The following is a 19,360-nucleotide window of genomic DNA, read 5'->3' as shown; positions in this document are numbered from 1 at the left end:
CCAAAGGATGTGGTGCTAAAGCATTATCGTCTCACTCTGCAGGTCGTCCTTGACCTCATAGCTGAATTGAGAAATGCGCTAGAATCCAGCATCAATCTAGGGACCGCTATCCCTGCACATGTGAAAGTGCTGGATGTCATACTAAAAAGGGGAGGCCAATACATATAATTTCCTAAGGATACTAGCATAACTGATGTTGGCTGAAGATTTTCCAAACAACTCAGTTTCATGCTGAGGGACCTCAGCTGTAAGGACTCTCAGCTCTCAGTGCCAAGAGGACTTTGCTGCCATTCCTCTGAAGTTTGTTTTGGTTTTTATTTTCGTGCTGTCTGTACTCCTACTCTGCAAGTACGGCCACTATAGACCATGCTGAGTGCATGCAAATTGGATGTCAATCATATGTTACAACACACATTTTGGCACAATTCTCCAATAAGAAATAAGGAAAGGGCTCAGGTCTAACTTGCTTATAAAACAGATATTTCTGTTTCACAGGTTTCATGATGTTTCAATGAAGAGCCCAAGTGGGCTGAAAAAGAATGTGTTCCTCTAAAAGGTTACAGTATTTTGGATATGTACAAAAGATGTACTGAATAGTTCAAACCATATTAATAAAGAAATGCATAGGCCAATCAGTGAGGTTGATTTAGTGCGCACTTTATTTATTTATTTATTTATTTATTTTTTATAAATTTAGTCGTCGCCAATTTTTTTTTACCCCGGTTTTCTCCCCAATTTAATATGCCCAATTATTATCTGTATCCTCGGCTCACTGCTCGCAACCCCCCTGTGCCGACTCGGGGGAAAAAGCGGCTGGAGCGCTCGTCCTCCAAAACGTGCTCCTGCCAATCCGGCATTTTTTCGCACTGCGGGTCCACAGTGATGCCACCAGACATAGTGCCGGAGGACAACACAGATCTGGCGGCTCCACTGCAGATCCACAGGCGCCCTATCAGCCACAGGGGTTGCTGATGCGCGGTGAGCCGTGGATTCCCCTGCCCACCTAAGCCCTCCCTACCTGGGCAGCACTCGGCCAATTGTGCGCCGCTCCCTAGGAACTCCCGGTCACGGTCGGCTGTGATATAGCCTGGATTCGAACTTGAGATCTCCAGACTATAGGGCACATCCTGCACTCCTCATGGAGTACTGTGGCAGGCTGGCGAGTGGATAGAGGCCCAGAGACAGTCTGCAGTTCAAAAAAATAACAATTTTATTATAAATAAACAAAAATAAAGTGCACAAGGGCAAAATAACAGATACTCAAACACAAATAAAGCAAAAACAAAACTCACAAAAATAAAGTTTCCAGGCTGGGCAATGCCTTCACTGGATTTAGAAAATTCAAAAAACCACAAAACAAACACCAACCTGCTTCCTCAGCTCCCTTCTCCCCAAATGAGAAGCAGAGGCCTCCTTTTATATCAGGTGGCTGGGCGCTGATTGATCGTTAATCAACCTAATCAACTAATCAACCCCAGCCACCTGAACATAATAAACCCAGGCAGGTAGGGGAAGTTAACCCCATCCCTGCCAATTTAAAGGGCAGAGCTTTGCTCTGCCACACACCTCCCCCCATGTACAACGTACACCGGCCGCAATCGGCCAACTCCCCCCCCCCCCCCACCCTCCCCTCCCCCCAAGAGTCCAATTATGTCCCTTGGGTGGGCTGTTATGGTGGGTGGTGGTGGGCGGGGTTGATGTCGGAGCCCCCAAGCCTTCTTTGGTTGAGGCGGCGGCCCGGCTCCCTCTGGTGGCGGAGGCGGCGGCCCGGCTCCCTCTGGTGGCGGAGGCGGGCGGCCCGGCTCCCTCTGGTGGCGGAGGCGGCGGCCCGGCTCCCTCTGGTGGCGGAGGCGGCGGCCCGGCTCCCTCTGGTGGCGGAGGCGGCGACTGCGGCCCGGCTCCCTCTGGTGGCGGAGGCGGCGACTGCGGCCCGGCTCCCTCTGGTGGCGGAGGCGGCGACTGCGGCCCGGCTCCCTCTGGTGGCGGAGGCGGCGACTGCGGCCCGGCTCCCTCTGGTGGCGGAGGCGGCGACTGCGGCCCGGCTCCCTCTGGTGGCGGAGGCGGCGACTGCGGCCCGGCTCCCTCTGGTGGCGGAGGCGGCGACTGCGGCCCGGCTCCCTCTGGTGGCGGAGGCGGCCCCTCCCTCTCGGGCTCTGAGAGCGGCGGCGGTGGCTCCTCCCTCTCGGGCTCTGAGAGCGGCGGCGGTGGCTCCTCCCTCTCGGGCTCTGAGAGCGGCGGCGGTGGCTCCTCCCTCTCGGGCTCTGAGAGCGGCGGCGGCTCCTCCTCCCTCTCTGGCTCTGGGAGTGACGGAGGCTCCTCCTCCCTCTCTGGCTCTGGGAGCGACAGCAGATCCTCCTCCCTCTCTGGCTCTGGGAGTGACGGCGGCTCCTCCTCCCTCTCTGGCTCTGGGAGCGACAGCAGATCCTCCTCCCTCTCTGGCTCTGGGAGCGACGGCAGATCCTCCTCCCTCTCTGGCTCTGGGAGCGACGGCAGATCCTCCTCCCTCTCTGGCTCTGGGAGCGACGGCAGATCCTCCTCCCTCTCTGGCTCTGGGAGCGACGGCAGATCCTCCTCCCTCTCTGGCTCTGGGAGCGACGGCAGATCCTCCTCCCTCTCTGGCTCTGGGAGCGACGGAGGCTCCTCCTCCCTCTCTGGCTCTGGGAGCGACGGCAGATCCTCCTCCCTCTCTGGCTCTGGGAGCGACGGCAGATCCTCCTCCCTCTCTGGCTCTGGGAGCGACGGCAGATCCTCCTCCCTCTCTGGCTCTGGGAGCGACGGCAGCTCCTCCTCCCTCTCTGGCTCTGGGAGCGACGGCAGATCCTCCTCCCTCTCTGGCTCTGGGAGCGACGGCAGATCCTCCTCCCTCTCTGGCTCTGGGAGCGACAGCAGATCCTCCTCCCTCTCTGGCTCTGGGAGCGACAGCAGATCCTCCTCCCTCTCTGGCTCTGGGAGCGACGGCAGATCCTCCTCCCTCTCTGGCTCTGGGAGCGACGGCAGATCCTCCTCCCTCTCTGGCTCTGGGAGCGACGGCAGATCCTCCTCCCTCTCTGGCTCTGGGAGCGACGGCAGATCCTCCTCCCTCTCTGGCTCTGGGAGCGACGGCAGCTCCTCCTCCCTCTCTGGCTCTGGGAGCGACGGCAGCTCCTCCTCCCTCTCTGGCTCTGGGAGCGACGGCAGCTCCTCACCCCTCTCTGGCTCTGGGAGCGACGGCAGCTCCTCACCCCTCTCTGGCTCTGGGAGCGACGGCAGCTCCTCACCCCTCTCTGGCTCTGGGAGCGACGGCAGCTCCTCACCCCTCTCTGGCTCTGGGGACGACGGCAGCTCCTCACCCCTCTCTGGCTCTGGGGACGACGGCAGCTCCTCACCCCTCTCTGGCTCTGGGAGCGACGGCAGCTCCTCACCCCTCTCTGGCTCTGGGGACGACGGCAGCTCCTCACCCCTCTCTGGCTCTGGGGACGACGGCAGCTCCTCACCCCTCTCTTGCTCTGGGAGCGATGGCTCACCTCTCTTTATTGGAGTGACCGGTGGATCTCCCATGTCTACCGCCAGGTAATTAACCACCATGAGGGCAACCTCTGGGAAGGAGGCCGGGTGGTGCTGTTCCTCCCACTGTTCCCACCTCTCCCCATCTCGACGCCACAGCGTGTTGATAACTATGGGGAGATCGTGGACGAGGTCTGCCTCAGGGTGCATCAACCAGTCCCAGATCTCCTGGGACGGTGGTGAAGGTGGTGGTGCTGGAGGTAGTGGGGTGGCCCCTGATGCCCGGGGTGAACACTGCACCTCTTCCTGGGCCTGGTTGTAGGGGCATCCTGCCCAGTTGTGGCCGTCCTCCTCACACCGGCCACACCAGTTTGCCGGTGGCACGTCTGGGCAGGACCGCCAACGATGGTCCTCCTTCCCACACCAGGAACACCAGGGGAAGAGGCTGGCCGGGTCCTCCAGCGGTGGCTGCAGCAGCTTACATTTCTTCAGCTGCTGCTTGTCCTGCCTTTTCCACTGTCTGCTCTTCTTTCCCATTTTTTTTTTTTTTCAAAAAAAAAAAAAAAAATACTGCTCTGAGCCTCTAGGTGGCGCTATCCCACTTCTAACACCAAATGTGGCAGGCTGGCGAGTGGATAGAGGCCCAGAGACAGTCTGCAGTTCAAAAAAATAACAATTTTATTATAAATAAACAAAAATAAAGTGCACAAGGGCAAAATAACAGATACTCAAACACAAATAAAGCAAAAACAAAACTCACAAAAATAAAGTTTCCAGGCTGGGCAATGCCTTCACTGGATTTAGAAAATTCAAAAAACCACAAAACAAACACCAACCTGCTTCCTCAGCTCCCTTCTCCCCAAATGAGAAGCAGAGGCCTCCTTTTATATCAGGTGGCTGGGCGCTGATTGATCGTTAATCAACCTAATCAACTAATCAACCCCAGCCACCTGAACATAATAAACCCAGGCAGGTAGGGGAAGTTAACCCCATCCCTGCCAATTTAAAGGGCAGAGCTTTGCTCTGCCACAAGCACCTTTACTGCATATTTTATAAATGTCTTTTTGTTACTACTGTATATTTTGTATGACAGAGTTTTTACAGCTGAGTGTGCATGCAGTGTTGTGTGCCAGCTGATTGTTATCCTTGGATTCCAGGTGAAAGCCATGTGTCTGTCAGTGCAGGATTCCAATGTACTTGTGCAGAGGAACATGCTGGAAATCCTGCTTTTCTTTTTCCCCTTTTGTACATGCCTGGTAAGTATTGTTTGAGGTAGTGTTTTTATTAAACAAAAAACAAAAAAAAAGGTACAATTTCTTCACATTCCAAGATAAACCCAGGTATTAATCCATAAAAAGAATTCCTTGTGTTTTCCTAAGGACACTGGAGAGAGCACTATCCCGCTGTTAAGGGCTGAGATGGTCAATATTGTCTCAGCTGCTTCACTGACTCTCCTGAGAAGGGACATGTCCCTCAACAGAAGGTTTTATGCTTGGCTTCTAGGTATGTATCCAGCAGGTTCATTATGTCTCCTGAAAGATGGTTAACATGATGGTTCTTGCCAGAAAGCTTGTGTAAGGATTACAACACATGCTGGAACACTAGTTTGGTGTTGCTTGTTGCGTTTGGTCTGCTTCTTTTTTTTTTTTTTTTTTTAACATATAACAAGCATTTTTCTTTCATGCTGCAGTTTGGTTTCCAGATCTATGAGATTCTTAACACAGATGCTGTTGTATTTTTCTTTTTTAGGTACTGACATTAAAGGAGGTATTTTAGCGCCTGATCCAACCAGGTCTTCTTCTGTTGAAGATCATGCTACTTTTTACTTCGACAAGTACTCCAGAGACCTTTTGATCCAGGTTAGTTTAATGATTTGTCTTGCACTTTTCAGGGTTGCATGTAAGGCGAACAAAAAGAAAACTGTAAGATCCCCCCCCCCCCCCCCCCCCCCCCCCCAAAAAAAAGAAAGTTAGCTAAGCAGTGTTTTTTTTTTTCCCAAAATTTTAAAGTGCCAATACAAATGGTAGAAATATGTGTGCATTCAAGCTATAATGTCTGCATTTCTGACCAATCTGTGTTCAGTACTGTTTATACAATTGTTTTTGTATGTTGGCAGGCTTTAATCGATATAATGAAACAGGAGAACATAGAATCTGAACCAGAGAATGGGCCTCATGCGTACCTGAAACCCTTCCGTATCATGATCAGCCTGCTGGACAAACCTGAAATCGGTAAAGGACACGTAGGCTATGGGTATCTTTTGCACTATTAACTGTTCTGTGCTTGGCTAATGCCTGAAAATGACTTGATTTTTTAAATATATTTTTTCCTAGATTGTACATACATTTCTCTTAGACAAACCTTTATGAAAAAAGGGTGTTTATAATCCTTTTTAGCTCATGTTCTCTGAGATATTGTTTATTTATGCATGTACTGCTATATTTTAAGCATAAAAGGCATGATGTCGTTCATTTTCATTTCAGAGTGGACAACAGAGATCCATAGTGAAGCCAGTTTTCTTGTTAAAAGTGCTACAGTGGCTTGCATATTTAATATAAAATATCAAATAAATAATTTAATTATGGTCATACATTTCTAAAAAAGGTTTCAAGAATGTTCAAAGAATAATGTCCTCATTAAATCATTTTAGGGTTATTCAATGGATAGCCAATGACCTTCCCTGATCACCCATTTGTTTGGTACAATTACTTTTTCCATACAAAGTGATAATAGAGAATCAAGATTAGTAATGTCTGTCCATAGCGTTTTCATTATGACCATTCACTAGCGTGCAACATTGGTGGAGTTGCAATTGATACATTGTTAATATTTTTCCCTGAGTGGGTTGTGTGTTAAGTGTTTAGCATTGGTTGTGTTATTGCACTGAACACGGCCTCCAACTTAAACAAATTCTGATTTGATGTTCAGTCTTTTAGAGCTGGCTGAATGGCGTGAAAGATAGATCAGTTCATTTACAATATATGGTGCTATGAAGAGACCCATGTTTAGTTTTGTATATATTTGTATATATATATATATATATATATATATATATATATATATATATATATATATATATATATATATATATGTATCAATTGTGGTCTTCTTCAGGTCCCCAGATCACTGGAGATTTACTTTTGGAAGCTATTAGAGCCTTCTATGGCTATTGTAAAGAGGCCCTGGGTGAAGATATTCTTCTTAGCTCCACCCACACTGGAAACCCTCTCTTTCAAGGTAAGGGCTTGGATTAGCTCTTACATTCGCTGTACTTACATTATCAAAGATTTTGTTCTGAAAATATTATTATTATCATTATTATTATTATTATTATTATTATTATTATTATTATTATTATTTGTGATTTATACATAACCCTACACAGTTAAAAATTGAGTATGACATCTACCTGTGTCTCGCCATAATAATAAAAAAAGATAAATAGCTCTTTTTAGTTTTTTAAATAGCAGCAGGCAGCAATCTTCAATCCACAAATCTTGCAAAGAAATAGATGCAGTTTTTTTTTACAGTCTATGTACATCTTCAACTTTTTTTTACAGCAAAATTAAAGAAAACAAGAATGCATCTGAACTCATCAAGACAGTGAACATGTTCTTCAGCTCCCTGAGTTCTGAATATCTCTGGGATTACATGGCGAGGTGCTTTGAAGCAACTCTCAGGTACATTTTAGAGGGAATCTTGATCTTTTAACAGAAATATTGACAAGATTGGCAAGCAATGGTGAAACATGTGACTGGATAATAACTGAATATACATTATTTTGCTGTGCTTTACAGCACCATTTCAAGGCATCTGTTTTTATATTTATTTTTTACCAGCATGGAGAGACCTCAGGACCTTCTTATCCCATTTGTAAACAACTGGAGCCTAGTTCCCTCAGTGTCAGAGCTGTGCAAACTAATAATGTTCCTTCTAGATGTCATTCCTTTGGTAAGTTAGTAACCTCATAATACATATCAGTAGAGCATGCTGGCATATTGTTATCCCCTGCTGGTGATGTATATATTTTTAAAAATATATCAGTGAACTTGGATGGGACATCCTTTATATGGGAGTTTATTGGGATTATCAATATCTGGGGATATATGAAAGTTACACCTAGACTTGATAGATGTTATTTAGTGTTGTGTGCTCATTTTTTAAGAACTAATAGCATTATTATTCATGCCTTAGTAGAATAACACACAGATGCTTTATGAAAATAAAACAAAAGACATCACAGGCATCCAAGTACAACCATTACTTGATTAACTACGAATGACACAAGCATATTTTTCTAACTTTTTTTTTTTTTTTTAATTGACTAAGAAAATATAAAACAACAAGAGTGACATAAAGGAAATGTCGTCTGGGGTAAGATCATGTACTTTCCAGTGTTCTACCTCTAACTTACAGGAACTCTACTCTGAGATTCAGACCCAGTACCTTCCTCAAATGTTAAGCAACTTGCTGCAAGGTCTCCTTGAGCACATTCATGACCTCACCTTGCCAGAGCTTACCCAGGGGCTGAAAGCTTGCTTCAAAGTGCTGAGCAAAATTCAGATGCCTGTGGCATACATGGACTTGGAACCACAGTCAGATATGCACTCAGACCAGGATCTTACACAACTTAAAAAGGTATGCTTATAAGGATTTAACAAAAAATATATAACCTGCATAGTGCTAGTTTCCTCGTAATAGTTAGCTATATGCCATTGCACTTCGTATGCATTCAAGCATTTCAAAGCGCTTTACAAAACAAAACAAATACAGGACGCACAGAAAAAAAAGTAGCCTTTCCAGTCTCTGTCAATGCTGATAACGAGGGTGTCACTGTCTGGTAGAGACCTATAGAACTATATTTACAAAGAAGTCACCCAAAAAGCTGTCAGTTTTTCACTTTATTCCAGACTCTCAAAGACGGAGAGAAAGAGGAAGAGGGAGAACAGGTGGGCGATGAGCTGAATGCAGAGGGGGACCCTGAGGCCCTGCCTGCCGGAGAGACCCCTTTCCCTCCCATGCGTTCGGAGGACAGCGGAATCGGACTGAGTGCTTCCCCCTCAGAGCACTTCCAAACCAGCCGCAGAAACAGTGAGGTTAAAGGAGGATTCTGCCCAGAGAGAGATGATGTGTGGCGGAAGGGGGGCAGCGTCCAGCACATGGCCAGCTGCGTGCAGGAAATCCTGGCTGCCTTCATTGGCAGGTATTGATTGATTTATTAATTTATAAAAAGTTTTTTTTTTATGTTGCCCCTCTCAGAGCACGATAGTTAAGCTCAAATTAAAGCTGGGACATCACAGAACAGTGTAGGCAGGTTAAAATAGGTACATTGTATTACAAATAAAAATGCTTTTTATCCATGCTGGTGCATTTGATCATATATTTTCTAGTCTAATCAATTTTTTTAGTTTGTTTACTGTAAAAATTAGGTTTGTAAAACAGGAATTGTCACAGGCTAATATTCAAACGCTATTTGGATGTTGTGTGTTTCAAAAAATTCATAAATGGTGATTTAATGTAAATAGATACAGGTATCTGATAAAATATGAATTGCATTTTTTATGTTTGTGTGCCTTTTTAAAAAAATTTTATTTATTTGTAGTTATATTATGACACTAATAATACTGAATATTCTTGAAACACTTTGGAGCTCTTCTTAATGTTCCTAAATCTTTGTAAAATGTTTCGTATTAGGTACCTCCTGTCTCCGGTGGAAGAGAAGAGAGAGGCTGAGCCAGGTGGAGGGGGCTCTCCAGGTCAGACGGGTAAGGTGCCACTGGGCTGGAAGAGCTGGGAGGCAGGGCAGATCACCATGCCTCAGTTCAAGCAAAAGCTGACCGGGTTCTTCACAGCCCACAAGCAGAAGCCATCATCAACTCTGTCAGGGGAAAAGAAGAGCCAGGGCAGAGGGGAGGACTGGGGCGACGACAGCATGTTACGCGAAAGGGCAGAGTTCTCAGAGGACTGCCGGCAAGCCTTCACCACCACCTGCCAGCTCCTGTTGGAGTGCACCACCTTCCCAGTGTATCTGTCTGAGGAGGAGACAGAAGCACTGTACGCAGCCATTTTCGAGGAAGTCGGTAAGAACCAGCCTCTTTAATAGCATTGGGAATAAGTTAAGATGACTCTTTATTCAAGCACATGCTCTTGTTGTGACACGTTGGTTTCTATATTCTTGTCATTAAGGCAGGAGGACCTCTTCATTAGTAGAAAACTCACACACAGTATAATTCATGTATAGTAACCAGCAAATATAAGTCCATTTAAAAAAAAAAAAAAGAACACTATCACTACCTTAATATAAAGCTGCTGTGAATTGAAGCTGAAGTATTAAAGTTTGTACATTCAATTTTGGTTTCTTAATGTCTTTACTGTCTTTCAGACTACAATCCCCAGGATGCACAGTGATATATATATATATATATATATATATATATATATATATATATATATATATATATATATATATATATATATATATATATATATATATATATATATATATATATATATATATATATATACACACACACACACACGCTCTTGAAATAAAATTTGCAACCAAATTGGGTGCACCTTATTAGCTTTTATGACAAGCTGATACGATTTTGAATGTTCAGTGTCTAGTGCCTTTCTAATATTACACTCTCCATTAGTATTTAATGTTTGTATATATACATTAACACAAATATACATACATTCCCAATTGTATTAACATGGATTCACCTATACAATATGTGTATCTTAGTATCCACCATTTCACATTGTCTTTAGAGAAGTGATGAAAAATGGCTTCCTCCTACAACATAATGTGCATATTTACCCATGAACTGGTGCTATGCCATTTGTTTGCTTGTTTTTTTGGCAGGTAATGGGGAGGGTAGCATGGCTGCCTGGCTCAGGTCCCTGATGACTCTGTGCTGCTGTGTGAAGGACTGCCACATTCAAAACATTGCTATCTCCACCCTGCTGGAGATGATCAACCACTCCCAGTCGCTGGCCCTGGTCATCGAGGACAAAAGCAGACGTTACAAGAGCTCAGAGAACAATCCCTTCTATGGCAGGCTGCAGATGGTGACAGTGCCGCTCATCAACCCGGGGGTCCTGAAAATCATATCGGAGAAAACTGATTTCTATCAGGTATGGCCTTTCAACTTAATAGAGTTTTGGAATCACAAATGTTTTCGGTATAAACACAACGAAAAATTTTGTAAAACATGAACGACAATGAAGGAATAGTTAACTATTAAGTGTTAATCTTGTATATATACAAGTGATATATATATATATATATATATATATATATATATATATATATATATATATATATATATATATAATATATATATATATATATATCAGGCACTTAAAACAAAGCATTAGGATCGTACTGTTATCATATACACTCGTATGGTACAATAACACAAAGCAAGAAATACTGAATCTACCTGCTGAAGCGTTTTTTATTTTACCAATGAGGTGTTCACGTGTGACAGCAGTGTACTACCAAAAGTCACAAGCCAGTGTCTTCAGCCCTCTGCAACAAGTCTCCTATGTTGTTGATGAGAATCAATTACCCTCCGCAGTACGAATTAAAACAGTGTGCTGCTTTTTATACAAAACATAAGAAAAAGCGAGTTGCATAGAAGACTTATACTGGATCCTGATGACCCCGATAAAACGAGGGAGTGGTTGTACAGCATTTATTTGTTAGCCTATTTGTTTTTCTATGGGTCTCTCGCTGTATCACGGCCCTCAATATATAATGGATTAATATTGGAACCCGACACCCTCGATATCGATCGAATGGGGTGTATATAGATATATATATAGATACAATATACTGATATATATATATATATATATACTATACATGTATATATTACATATATATATATTTGATGTAATTAATGTACATATACATATGTTATACATTACAGGTTAATAACAGTAGAAACAATATAAGAATGTAACTAGTACTGTACATTACCATACAGTATGTAACATTCTGTTTTTTAATTATTTAATACAGCATTCTATGTTTCCTTGGATAAAGAGTTCAGCTAAATGATTTATAAAAAATAACAAAAAGCATGTAATTAATGTACTGAGTAATAATGTACTGTAATTAGTGAAATAAGTTAATTAATAAAAAATACAGTACACTAATAATAAATTAAAAACTGATAATAATAATAATAATAATAATAATAATAATAATAATAAATAATAAATAATAATACAAGTAATATACAAGTCAATAAATATTACCTTACAAACTGTCAGTTCAGGTACAATACAGTAATCATTGCCTGTACGCTATTTTAAGAAGTCTTTTAGAACCGAGTTAAGGGTTCAAAACCTGTTTAAAAGTGCTTAAATCAATTTGCATCCACACTAAACACGGTTAATAACTGAGTTCAACAACTGAGTTTGAAACCTACTCGGGAGGTAGTCTCGAACTCGGTTGTTGGCATAACTGGGTTAGATAAACTAGTTTAACTGTAATATGCATGTGAACCGTGTTCCAGTCTGGTTACACAGTATCCTCCGATATCCCCTAATGCTTTGTGGTAGTACGTTGCCATAATCCCCCTGATTACATGAGATGAGAATAAAGAAAAGGCAAGCCCGAATTAAAATACAGGAGGATTTGTTCTTGTCATATTCCGTTGGTACAGTCAGATATGCTAATGTACTGTAGTACACAAAACTTAAAATGTGTCCAAAACACTTTTTAAATGGTCTTAGATCCCATCACATATTAGCAATTTAACTTTATTTCGACTTTTAATTAAATGAAAAAATGTCTTATCCGCCCCAGATTTTCCCTTTGTGCAAATACCCATCTAATTTATTTACTATGTTGTGGGCATTTTCCCCCCCCATACAAATTATTCCTCTTTTGATTACTTAGCCACCTACTCGTAGCTCCTCCCTTCTGCTCCTGTGTTCAATGAAAATAAACAACATTTACGAGGGGGAAAAAAAGAAAGAAGAGTGTGTATACATTACAGTTGTTTCTGAGATACAGTCATCCAGTGAAGTGTTTTTTCAATAACAGCCGGGTTAAACTAACCCAGTTTCATTACGGCAATCTGGACGCTCTAACACTGTTGGGCTAGGGTTCAGATAAATCGATTTTGAACTTGGTTGTCGATTTTCTTTCTCTAATGTGGACATGGCCTTAGATTAAACTTCAGCTCTTTAACAACATAATTCTGACTGCTTTCGTCCCTTTAAGATTTTTCCAATAATAGACAGTTTGTCCTTAAGTGAAATTGAAGATCATTTAGCGCAGCACAGACCACTGTGTGCCATCGTGGCACATGCGTAATAACAAGAAGTATGTACTATCAAAGTACGTACTAAAAAGAGAATTTAAACAGGATTTAAAATAAGATTTTATTCGGTTCCATGATACTGGTTCTTTATATCAGTGTGTACGTTATATCCCAGGAACGTTGTAAATATATATAAAATACCTTGCACTTATTTACAGTCTAACCATATATATTTTGTTTGTACCGTTCTGAGATTTTCAAGAAAAAAACCTTTTCTAGATGCAGGCACGTTCACTCTTGGCACTTTTAACATGCAAATTAGTTTATGACATGACTTGGATTGTGTCCAGTGAGCATGAATACATTCACGGTTTCTGAATTAAGGTAAACATGGAATTAACTACTTTGTTATGCTGTAAGGATGAGACCATTTTAGTTCCAAATACCCACATTACATTCTACATTGAACATCATTGTTTAGATACAGTACTTGCCATTAGTATTAACAGAGATTGATCGAATAGACTCAGACGATATACCAAGGGTCCCAGTGATCTAGAGGTGTGGAAACTTCTTTGACTGTGTCGCCTCTATGCCTGATATTTATACACTAGTTGGCTCAGAGAATACATGACTACAGTTTGTTTCTGTTATCTACTAATTGGATAAGGGGGTCTGCTTATAATAATAATAATAATAATAATGAGTTATTCAGTTGTTACTCCACTCCGGTGCAACTATCCACAAACTACTGTATTTTACAAGGTTACTTTTGCTAATTACTTACCATATTTCTCCTTCTTTGTACATTCCTGCACATGCCTTATCATTAAATCATTTAAAGCCTAAGGCAAAGTGGAGTTGCCTTAGCAACTCTACTTATGTCAAAGTCACCTCCAGCAAACTGATTTCACATCACCAACACATTTTGTTTCCAATATATTTTTACTCTACACCTGGAGTGAAATTACGAGCTGGCTAGTGCTACAGAACCTCAACATTTTGCACAACGCACACTCGTTGCCAGACTGACAGTACAGAATGTTCAAAGTTCTTTCTGATTGGTAAAATTCTAAAACATGTTTAATATGATATGAATTCTAATTCAAATGTGTGTTTGATGATTGTACATCTCAGAGGGTTGCCCATGTGCTGTGGAATCAGCTGAACATGGAAAACAGGGAACACCACATCACCTGCGTGGAACTCTTCTATAAGTTGCACTGCCTGGCTCCCTCCTCCAGCATCTGTGAGGACATCATCTGCCTGGCTCTGCTAGACAGGGATAAGGTAGTACTGTTACAATGTTGAAATTCCAGTAATGTGTGGCAGTGTCTTGTGGACCGTTTTAGCTAAAATGGAGGATCATTATTTTGGCATTCATATGCTTTGATTTCAGAATGGGTTTCCTGGTATATTTCTTTTTTTTCTTTTGTTTGCTCTCTCGTATAGGGAAGCAGACTAGAGGCTCTCTACAGATTCTCAGTACTGTGGCATCTGACCAGGGACATTCAAAGCAGTAGGACCATGTCACTCAATCGGTCCTTTGACAGGTAGGTTTGTAGTAATAGAACGTGTCATTGATAGCTTTTAGTAGCTTATCCCTAGTTTGATGTTAAAACAATATTAGTTACATATTAGCCAAGGAAACAACGCATACATGTATCTACCCAGGAACCGTTCAGCTCATTGTTTTGATTTAATATTAATATCGAATATGAAATTTCCAAGGACAATGTTAATGTGTTGGTCTATAGGTCCCTGTTTGTGGTCCTAGACAGCCTGAACTGCCAAGACAGTGCTATCAGTGCTGCAGCACAGGGCTGGTTGGTGCGTGCATTCTCTCTCAATGATGTGGTGCGAATTGTGGAGCCGGTCCTGCTCCTTCTGCTCCATCCAAGGACACAGCGATCCTCCATTCAGTGCATAAAACAGAACTTAACAGTAGGTAAGTGCAAAGTCCATCCTGTTGGGTTTACAAACAGGTTTTTTTGTAATTCTAGAGACTTTTCTTTGACTGGATGTTCTATGTTTAGGAAACCTGAAGGTCATGAACTCCAGGGATGCAACACTTTTCAAAGAGTCTGTTACCTCAAGTGATCTTGGTGAAAGCTACTCTGAAGAGAGCCTCCTTAGCAGGGTGACCACTGTTGACAGGGATGCTCTTTGGGCCGAAGTGGAGAGCATCCCAGAGACCATGAAGGTCCATCATGAGCCCCTACTGGAGAAAGAGAGTGAGGGCCCCCCAGCCCATCAAGAGAATGAGAGAAGCAGGACTGAGGTGGGGGAAGATGAAGAAGAGAGGGAGGAAAGTGAACACACAGAGTCTACTGATACCAGTATGGGCCACCTTTCCACAGAGAACACCAGTTCAGCCTCTGTACCCTATCTGCAGCGGCAAGACTGCAACAGCAGTGGAGAGGAGGATGTGAGTGGGCCATATGACAAAGGAGGTTTGAAGAAAGACTGCAGCATGAATGGCTCCTATCATGCCTTGTATAGGACAGATTCAGAGAGGACCCAGGCCTCTGAATCCCTCTCCAGCGATGAGGAAGACCTAGAGCTAGACGCCATGGCCCACTCAAGGCTTCTGAAGCAGCAGAAAGAGAAGAGGGAGATGATTGACTCCCTGTTCAAGCACATGCTCTTGTACCTGCAGCCATATGACTCTAAAAGGGTGCTCTATGCCTTCTCTGTTCTGGAAGTGGTGCTTAAAACCAACCCCAAGGAGTTTGTGGAAGCTGTGTCCACCACCAGCATGGACACCAGCTCCACAGCCCACTTGAGCCTCATCTATAACCTCCTAGCACGACATCAAGCGGCTCTTGTTGGTCGGAGCTTTTATGGCAAACTGCAAGCCCAGTCACCCATCTCCTGTCCTCATTCACTTCTGGTTGAGCTTCTGATATATCTGTGCTTAAATTTCCTGAGGTCATACTACCCGTGTTACCTGATACTGAGACACAGGGACCTCCTGGGCAACAGGGATGTCCAAGTCAAGAGCGTTGAGGTGCTTATTCGGGTGATGAGTCAGCTGATACTGGTGGCTAAATCCCAGGACGACAGGAACCTGAACTTCATCAGAAAGCTCTTGTCCAACTGCAAAGTGCAGGAGTATGTCCTCCTCTCCCTCTCAGCCTCCATGTATATTAACCAAAAACCCATCTCTTGCAAGAGGAGCGAGGACTTCTTGGAAGATGGCCTGTCAGAAGAGAGCCTTATCAACTTCGGCCAGGACCAAATCTGGAGCGAACACCCCCTGCAGATTGAGCTGCTAAAGCTGCTCCAAGTCTTGATTGTGCTGGAACACCACCTGAAAGGAACGAGCTCAGATGAACAAGAAGTCTCTTCCCCCCTGGCCAAGGAATGGCAGAGTGCGGTCCAGTTCCAGCAGTCGATCAAGGCCATGCAGTATGTCCAGTCCCACCCCATAACCTTACAGGGGATGTTTGTGTCGGCTGTGGTGAGGTCTCTGCAGCCTCAGAATGGCTTTACCATGCATCCGACCTGGGTAAGCTTGGTCACTTCCTCACTGCCATACCTGGGAAAATCTTTGGGAATGATTGTGGCTCCATTCATTGCGCAGATATGCAAGAACCTGGATGATCTGGTCAAACAGTATGAATATGAATCAATGAAGACACCACTAAGGTATTTGTTTTGTGTTGTATGTGCATGAGTTAAGAATTAGTATCCATGGAACTTTTTCTAGGTTTATGTCTTTGTGAATAAGGCCCCATGTTGCAATGTTTGTTAGTTTTAATACATACAATTTTTATTTTTAATTTGTACCTCAGTTCAGTCAGGTCCACAATTCTCCTGGCACCCGTTATGGTCTAATTAATAGATGAAAACCGGGACAAGACACATAAACAAATCTAATTCTACCATACAACATTTTAGGGATCCGAAATGTAATGTTCTTTAAATTAATTTAATATGGAATACAATTTTAAACCAAATGACTGTACTGTCTGCATAGCCATATCCGCATGCAGACTGTTTCACCTGAAAAGATGTTGCTACATACTGTTGTGTCTCATCAAATAATTTTATTTTCTAACAGTTTATCTTCAAAGAAAGAAAATATTGCTCCGGATTATCCCCTCACTCTTTTGGAAGGCCTGACCACAATAACTCATTTCTGTCTGTTAGAAAATTCCAGTGTACACAAAAAGGTAACTTTAAATTGGGCAGTTTTTTTTTTTTTTTTTTTTATATTGCTATAATTACAGTTGTTTGGGTATTTTAAGATTTTTTTTAATTGTTTATTGGCTTTCATTGATTTGGTGAGTGTTGTCACTGTATCGCCATTCTGTCTCCTGTCAGTCCCATTCTGGCACTGACCCTGCTGGCCTTCGTAATGCCAGAAACGGCATCCTCGAGGAGTTGCCTCAGATCATCAATTCCATGTCTCTGTTGTGGGGGGTGATCGGAAAGCAGGAATCGCAGAAGAAATCCACAGACATTGCTGGAGGGGCCACCTCTGTCTACTTCAGAAGTACCAAAGTGAGTGGAGCACACCATGCAGTATATTGTGGACATGTGTGCGGCTCGGTGTGGCAACATATAGATACCTCGGCAGTGGGGGAGTTGGATAGCTGAAGATTTATCTTTTTCTTTTTTATGTTGTTGAATTTTGGTTCTCATGAAATAAAATTGCTACCATTGGAGTTGTAAGTCTCTGTTTAGACTGTCCTGAAGAAACCACACTACTTTTAGGGAGAGGGAGAGCAGTTTAGACTCTGCTCATCCAGTTCTACATACCTTTTTGTTACCCAATGCTAATTCTGCCAGATTATGAAGGTTTTTTTGTTTTTTTCATGTGCTGTAGCTTTGTGTTCTATCAGTCCTGAGACAGTTGGATTTCATATATGACAAAATTGTTCCCCACAGGCTCCCCACTAGTGCATACTCCTGTTCATATTCCAGTTTGTGTTGATCTGGTTATTTGTTTGCTTGTTAGTTTTTTGTTTAAAAGTTTGTGGCAAAGTGGTTAACAGCGTGCAGGTGCAGGAATGCAGCAGTGATCAACAAACAGACAGACAGTGATAATCCAGTGATATTTTATGGTAAATCCAGTGGTCTGATGACACAAATGCAGCAAACAATAACAGTGAGAACAGGAGTGTATTGCTCTGTTTTAATCCACGGGTTGGTCCCCGAAATAATAACAGTCTTGTACCTAAACACGCACACGTAACACAAAACACAAACACAAAGTCCACAGTGAGCCTGATAGTGCTTGTGGTGTAAATACAGTTTCTTTCTGAACAAGTTGAAGTATTGTCCGGGTTTAGTGCTGGTCTTTAGCGACAAATCCGGATCGTGTTAGCCATCTAATAACAATAAACAAACAGTTTTTAGATACGACAAACAAACAAAACAGTCACGATTACAATACAGGTCTCCTTTCTGTTTAGTGTTTAACCATAACAGGGAACAGATCACTTTGCTACACTCCCTTTTGTACCGTCAGTCATGACCACTTGGTTAATTAGTGCAAACGCTCCTCCATTCCGCGGCTGCCACATAGTTTCACTTCCGGGTCGATGATTTAGTGTATCGTCGCTCCTCCTCCTTTCTAGATAACCGACTTCTATCTAACGGTGGGAATGAATTGTCTGGCCATCCAGTCTAGGGCACTCTGTTCCCTTTACACAGCGCCCTCACAGGTCGGGAGGGAGATTTATCAGCAAGACTCATTCTGTCTCTGTCACAACGTTAAATTAAGTATTATTGTTCATGTTTATAGCAGTAAAATTCACAAAAAAAAATCTAATAAATGTTGTTATTATTTTGTATTTAGATTCTCAGGCAGAGGGTGCTAGAGTTTCTTAATCCTCTGACAGCTCAGCACGGTGTGCAGCTGATGGCATCTGTGGCAGCCGTATGGAACAGCAGGAAAAGCCACAAGAGCCAAAGTAAAAACAAGGTAATGTGTGGTGTGCAGTCTAAAGTGGGTTACACTGACAACCCTAAACTGAAGTTCATTTTTATCCAGGGGCTGTAGCAGGATAAATATTTTACGTCATAAAGTTTCTGATAAAACATTTTAATTATTTTTTAAATCATAACATAGTTAAGATTTCTTGACACCGGGTGATATAAAATGACCGTTTAAAAAAAAAAAAAAAAAGAAAAAGAGCTTGTGAATTCGAGATTAGGTTAATGTTGTGGATTTGTCTTTGGTTTTGTGTTTAGATTCTCCCCGTGGCGAGTGAATCCCGCTTAACTGTGGTGGAGCTGGTCCAGGCACTCGAAACTCTGAAGACAGACACTATCCTCCAGCTAATAAAGGAAGTAGTGAAAAAACCTCCCCAAATTAACAGAGACCAGGTACTGTATGCATACAGCAAAGCCAAATAATACCCATCTTCCCACAGCTGTAGAATTTCACAATAGTTTTGAATAAAAGTTGCACAGACTATTTCTTAAGTATGTAATAATATTACTTATAAAGTGTAATTACCCACCTGTATTGTGGGCCATGTACCCAAACCACTTGACTTTGTTTCTATGAAGTGTGCTTGCTTAGAAACATTCCATGATGTTGCTTGTGACCCCTTGATGGGGGATGACTGGGTAGAATT

The 19,360-nt window shown here is 42.8% G+C and overlaps 1 protein-coding gene across 2 annotated transcripts in view; it reads left to right on the top strand.

The window, feature by feature from the left end:
* LOC121327938 (protein dopey-2-like) overlaps nucleotides 1–19,360 on the top strand; it is a 50,192-nt gene that overhangs the window by 14,170 nt on the left and 16,662 nt on the right. The window contains exons 6-24 of one of the 2 annotated variants that reach the window (XM_041272299.1): nucleotides 4,641–4,739; nucleotides 4,863–4,986; nucleotides 5,233–5,342; nucleotides 5,600–5,714; nucleotides 6,598–6,711; nucleotides 7,037–7,163; nucleotides 7,323–7,434; nucleotides 7,900–8,121; nucleotides 8,394–8,686; nucleotides 9,178–9,563; nucleotides 10,352–10,623; nucleotides 13,905–14,057; nucleotides 14,220–14,320; nucleotides 14,525–14,715; nucleotides 14,804–16,418; nucleotides 16,834–16,945; nucleotides 17,097–17,276; nucleotides 18,577–18,702; nucleotides 18,972–19,106. In XM_041272299.1, the coding sequence (XP_041128233.1) occupies nucleotides 4,641–4,739; nucleotides 4,863–4,986; nucleotides 5,233–5,342; nucleotides 5,600–5,714; nucleotides 6,598–6,711; nucleotides 7,037–7,163; nucleotides 7,323–7,434; nucleotides 7,900–8,121; nucleotides 8,394–8,686; nucleotides 9,178–9,563; nucleotides 10,352–10,623; nucleotides 13,905–14,057; nucleotides 14,220–14,320; nucleotides 14,525–14,715; nucleotides 14,804–16,418; nucleotides 16,834–16,945; nucleotides 17,097–17,276; nucleotides 18,577–18,702; nucleotides 18,972–19,106 (4,587 nt within the window). Of the gene's footprint in view, nucleotides 1–4,640; nucleotides 4,740–4,862; nucleotides 4,987–5,232; nucleotides 5,343–5,599; nucleotides 5,715–6,597; nucleotides 6,721–7,036; nucleotides 7,164–7,322; nucleotides 7,435–7,899; nucleotides 8,122–8,393; nucleotides 8,687–9,177; nucleotides 9,564–10,351; nucleotides 10,624–13,904; nucleotides 14,058–14,219; nucleotides 14,321–14,524; nucleotides 14,716–14,803; nucleotides 16,419–16,833; nucleotides 16,946–17,096; nucleotides 17,277–18,576; nucleotides 18,703–18,971; nucleotides 19,107–19,360 lie in introns of those variants that run through there. The other variant, XM_041272298.1, reaches the window with a different exon arrangement.

The sequence above is a fragment of the Polyodon spathula genome, chromosome 15 (genome assembly GCF_017654505.1).
Source record: "Polyodon spathula isolate WHYD16114869_AA chromosome 15, ASM1765450v1, whole genome shotgun sequence".
Classification (NCBI taxonomy): Eukaryota; Metazoa; Chordata; class Actinopteri; order Acipenseriformes; family Polyodontidae; genus Polyodon; species Polyodon spathula.
The sequence above is the reverse complement of the archived record's forward strand: the minus strand, read 5'-3'. Positions and strand labels throughout refer to the sequence as shown.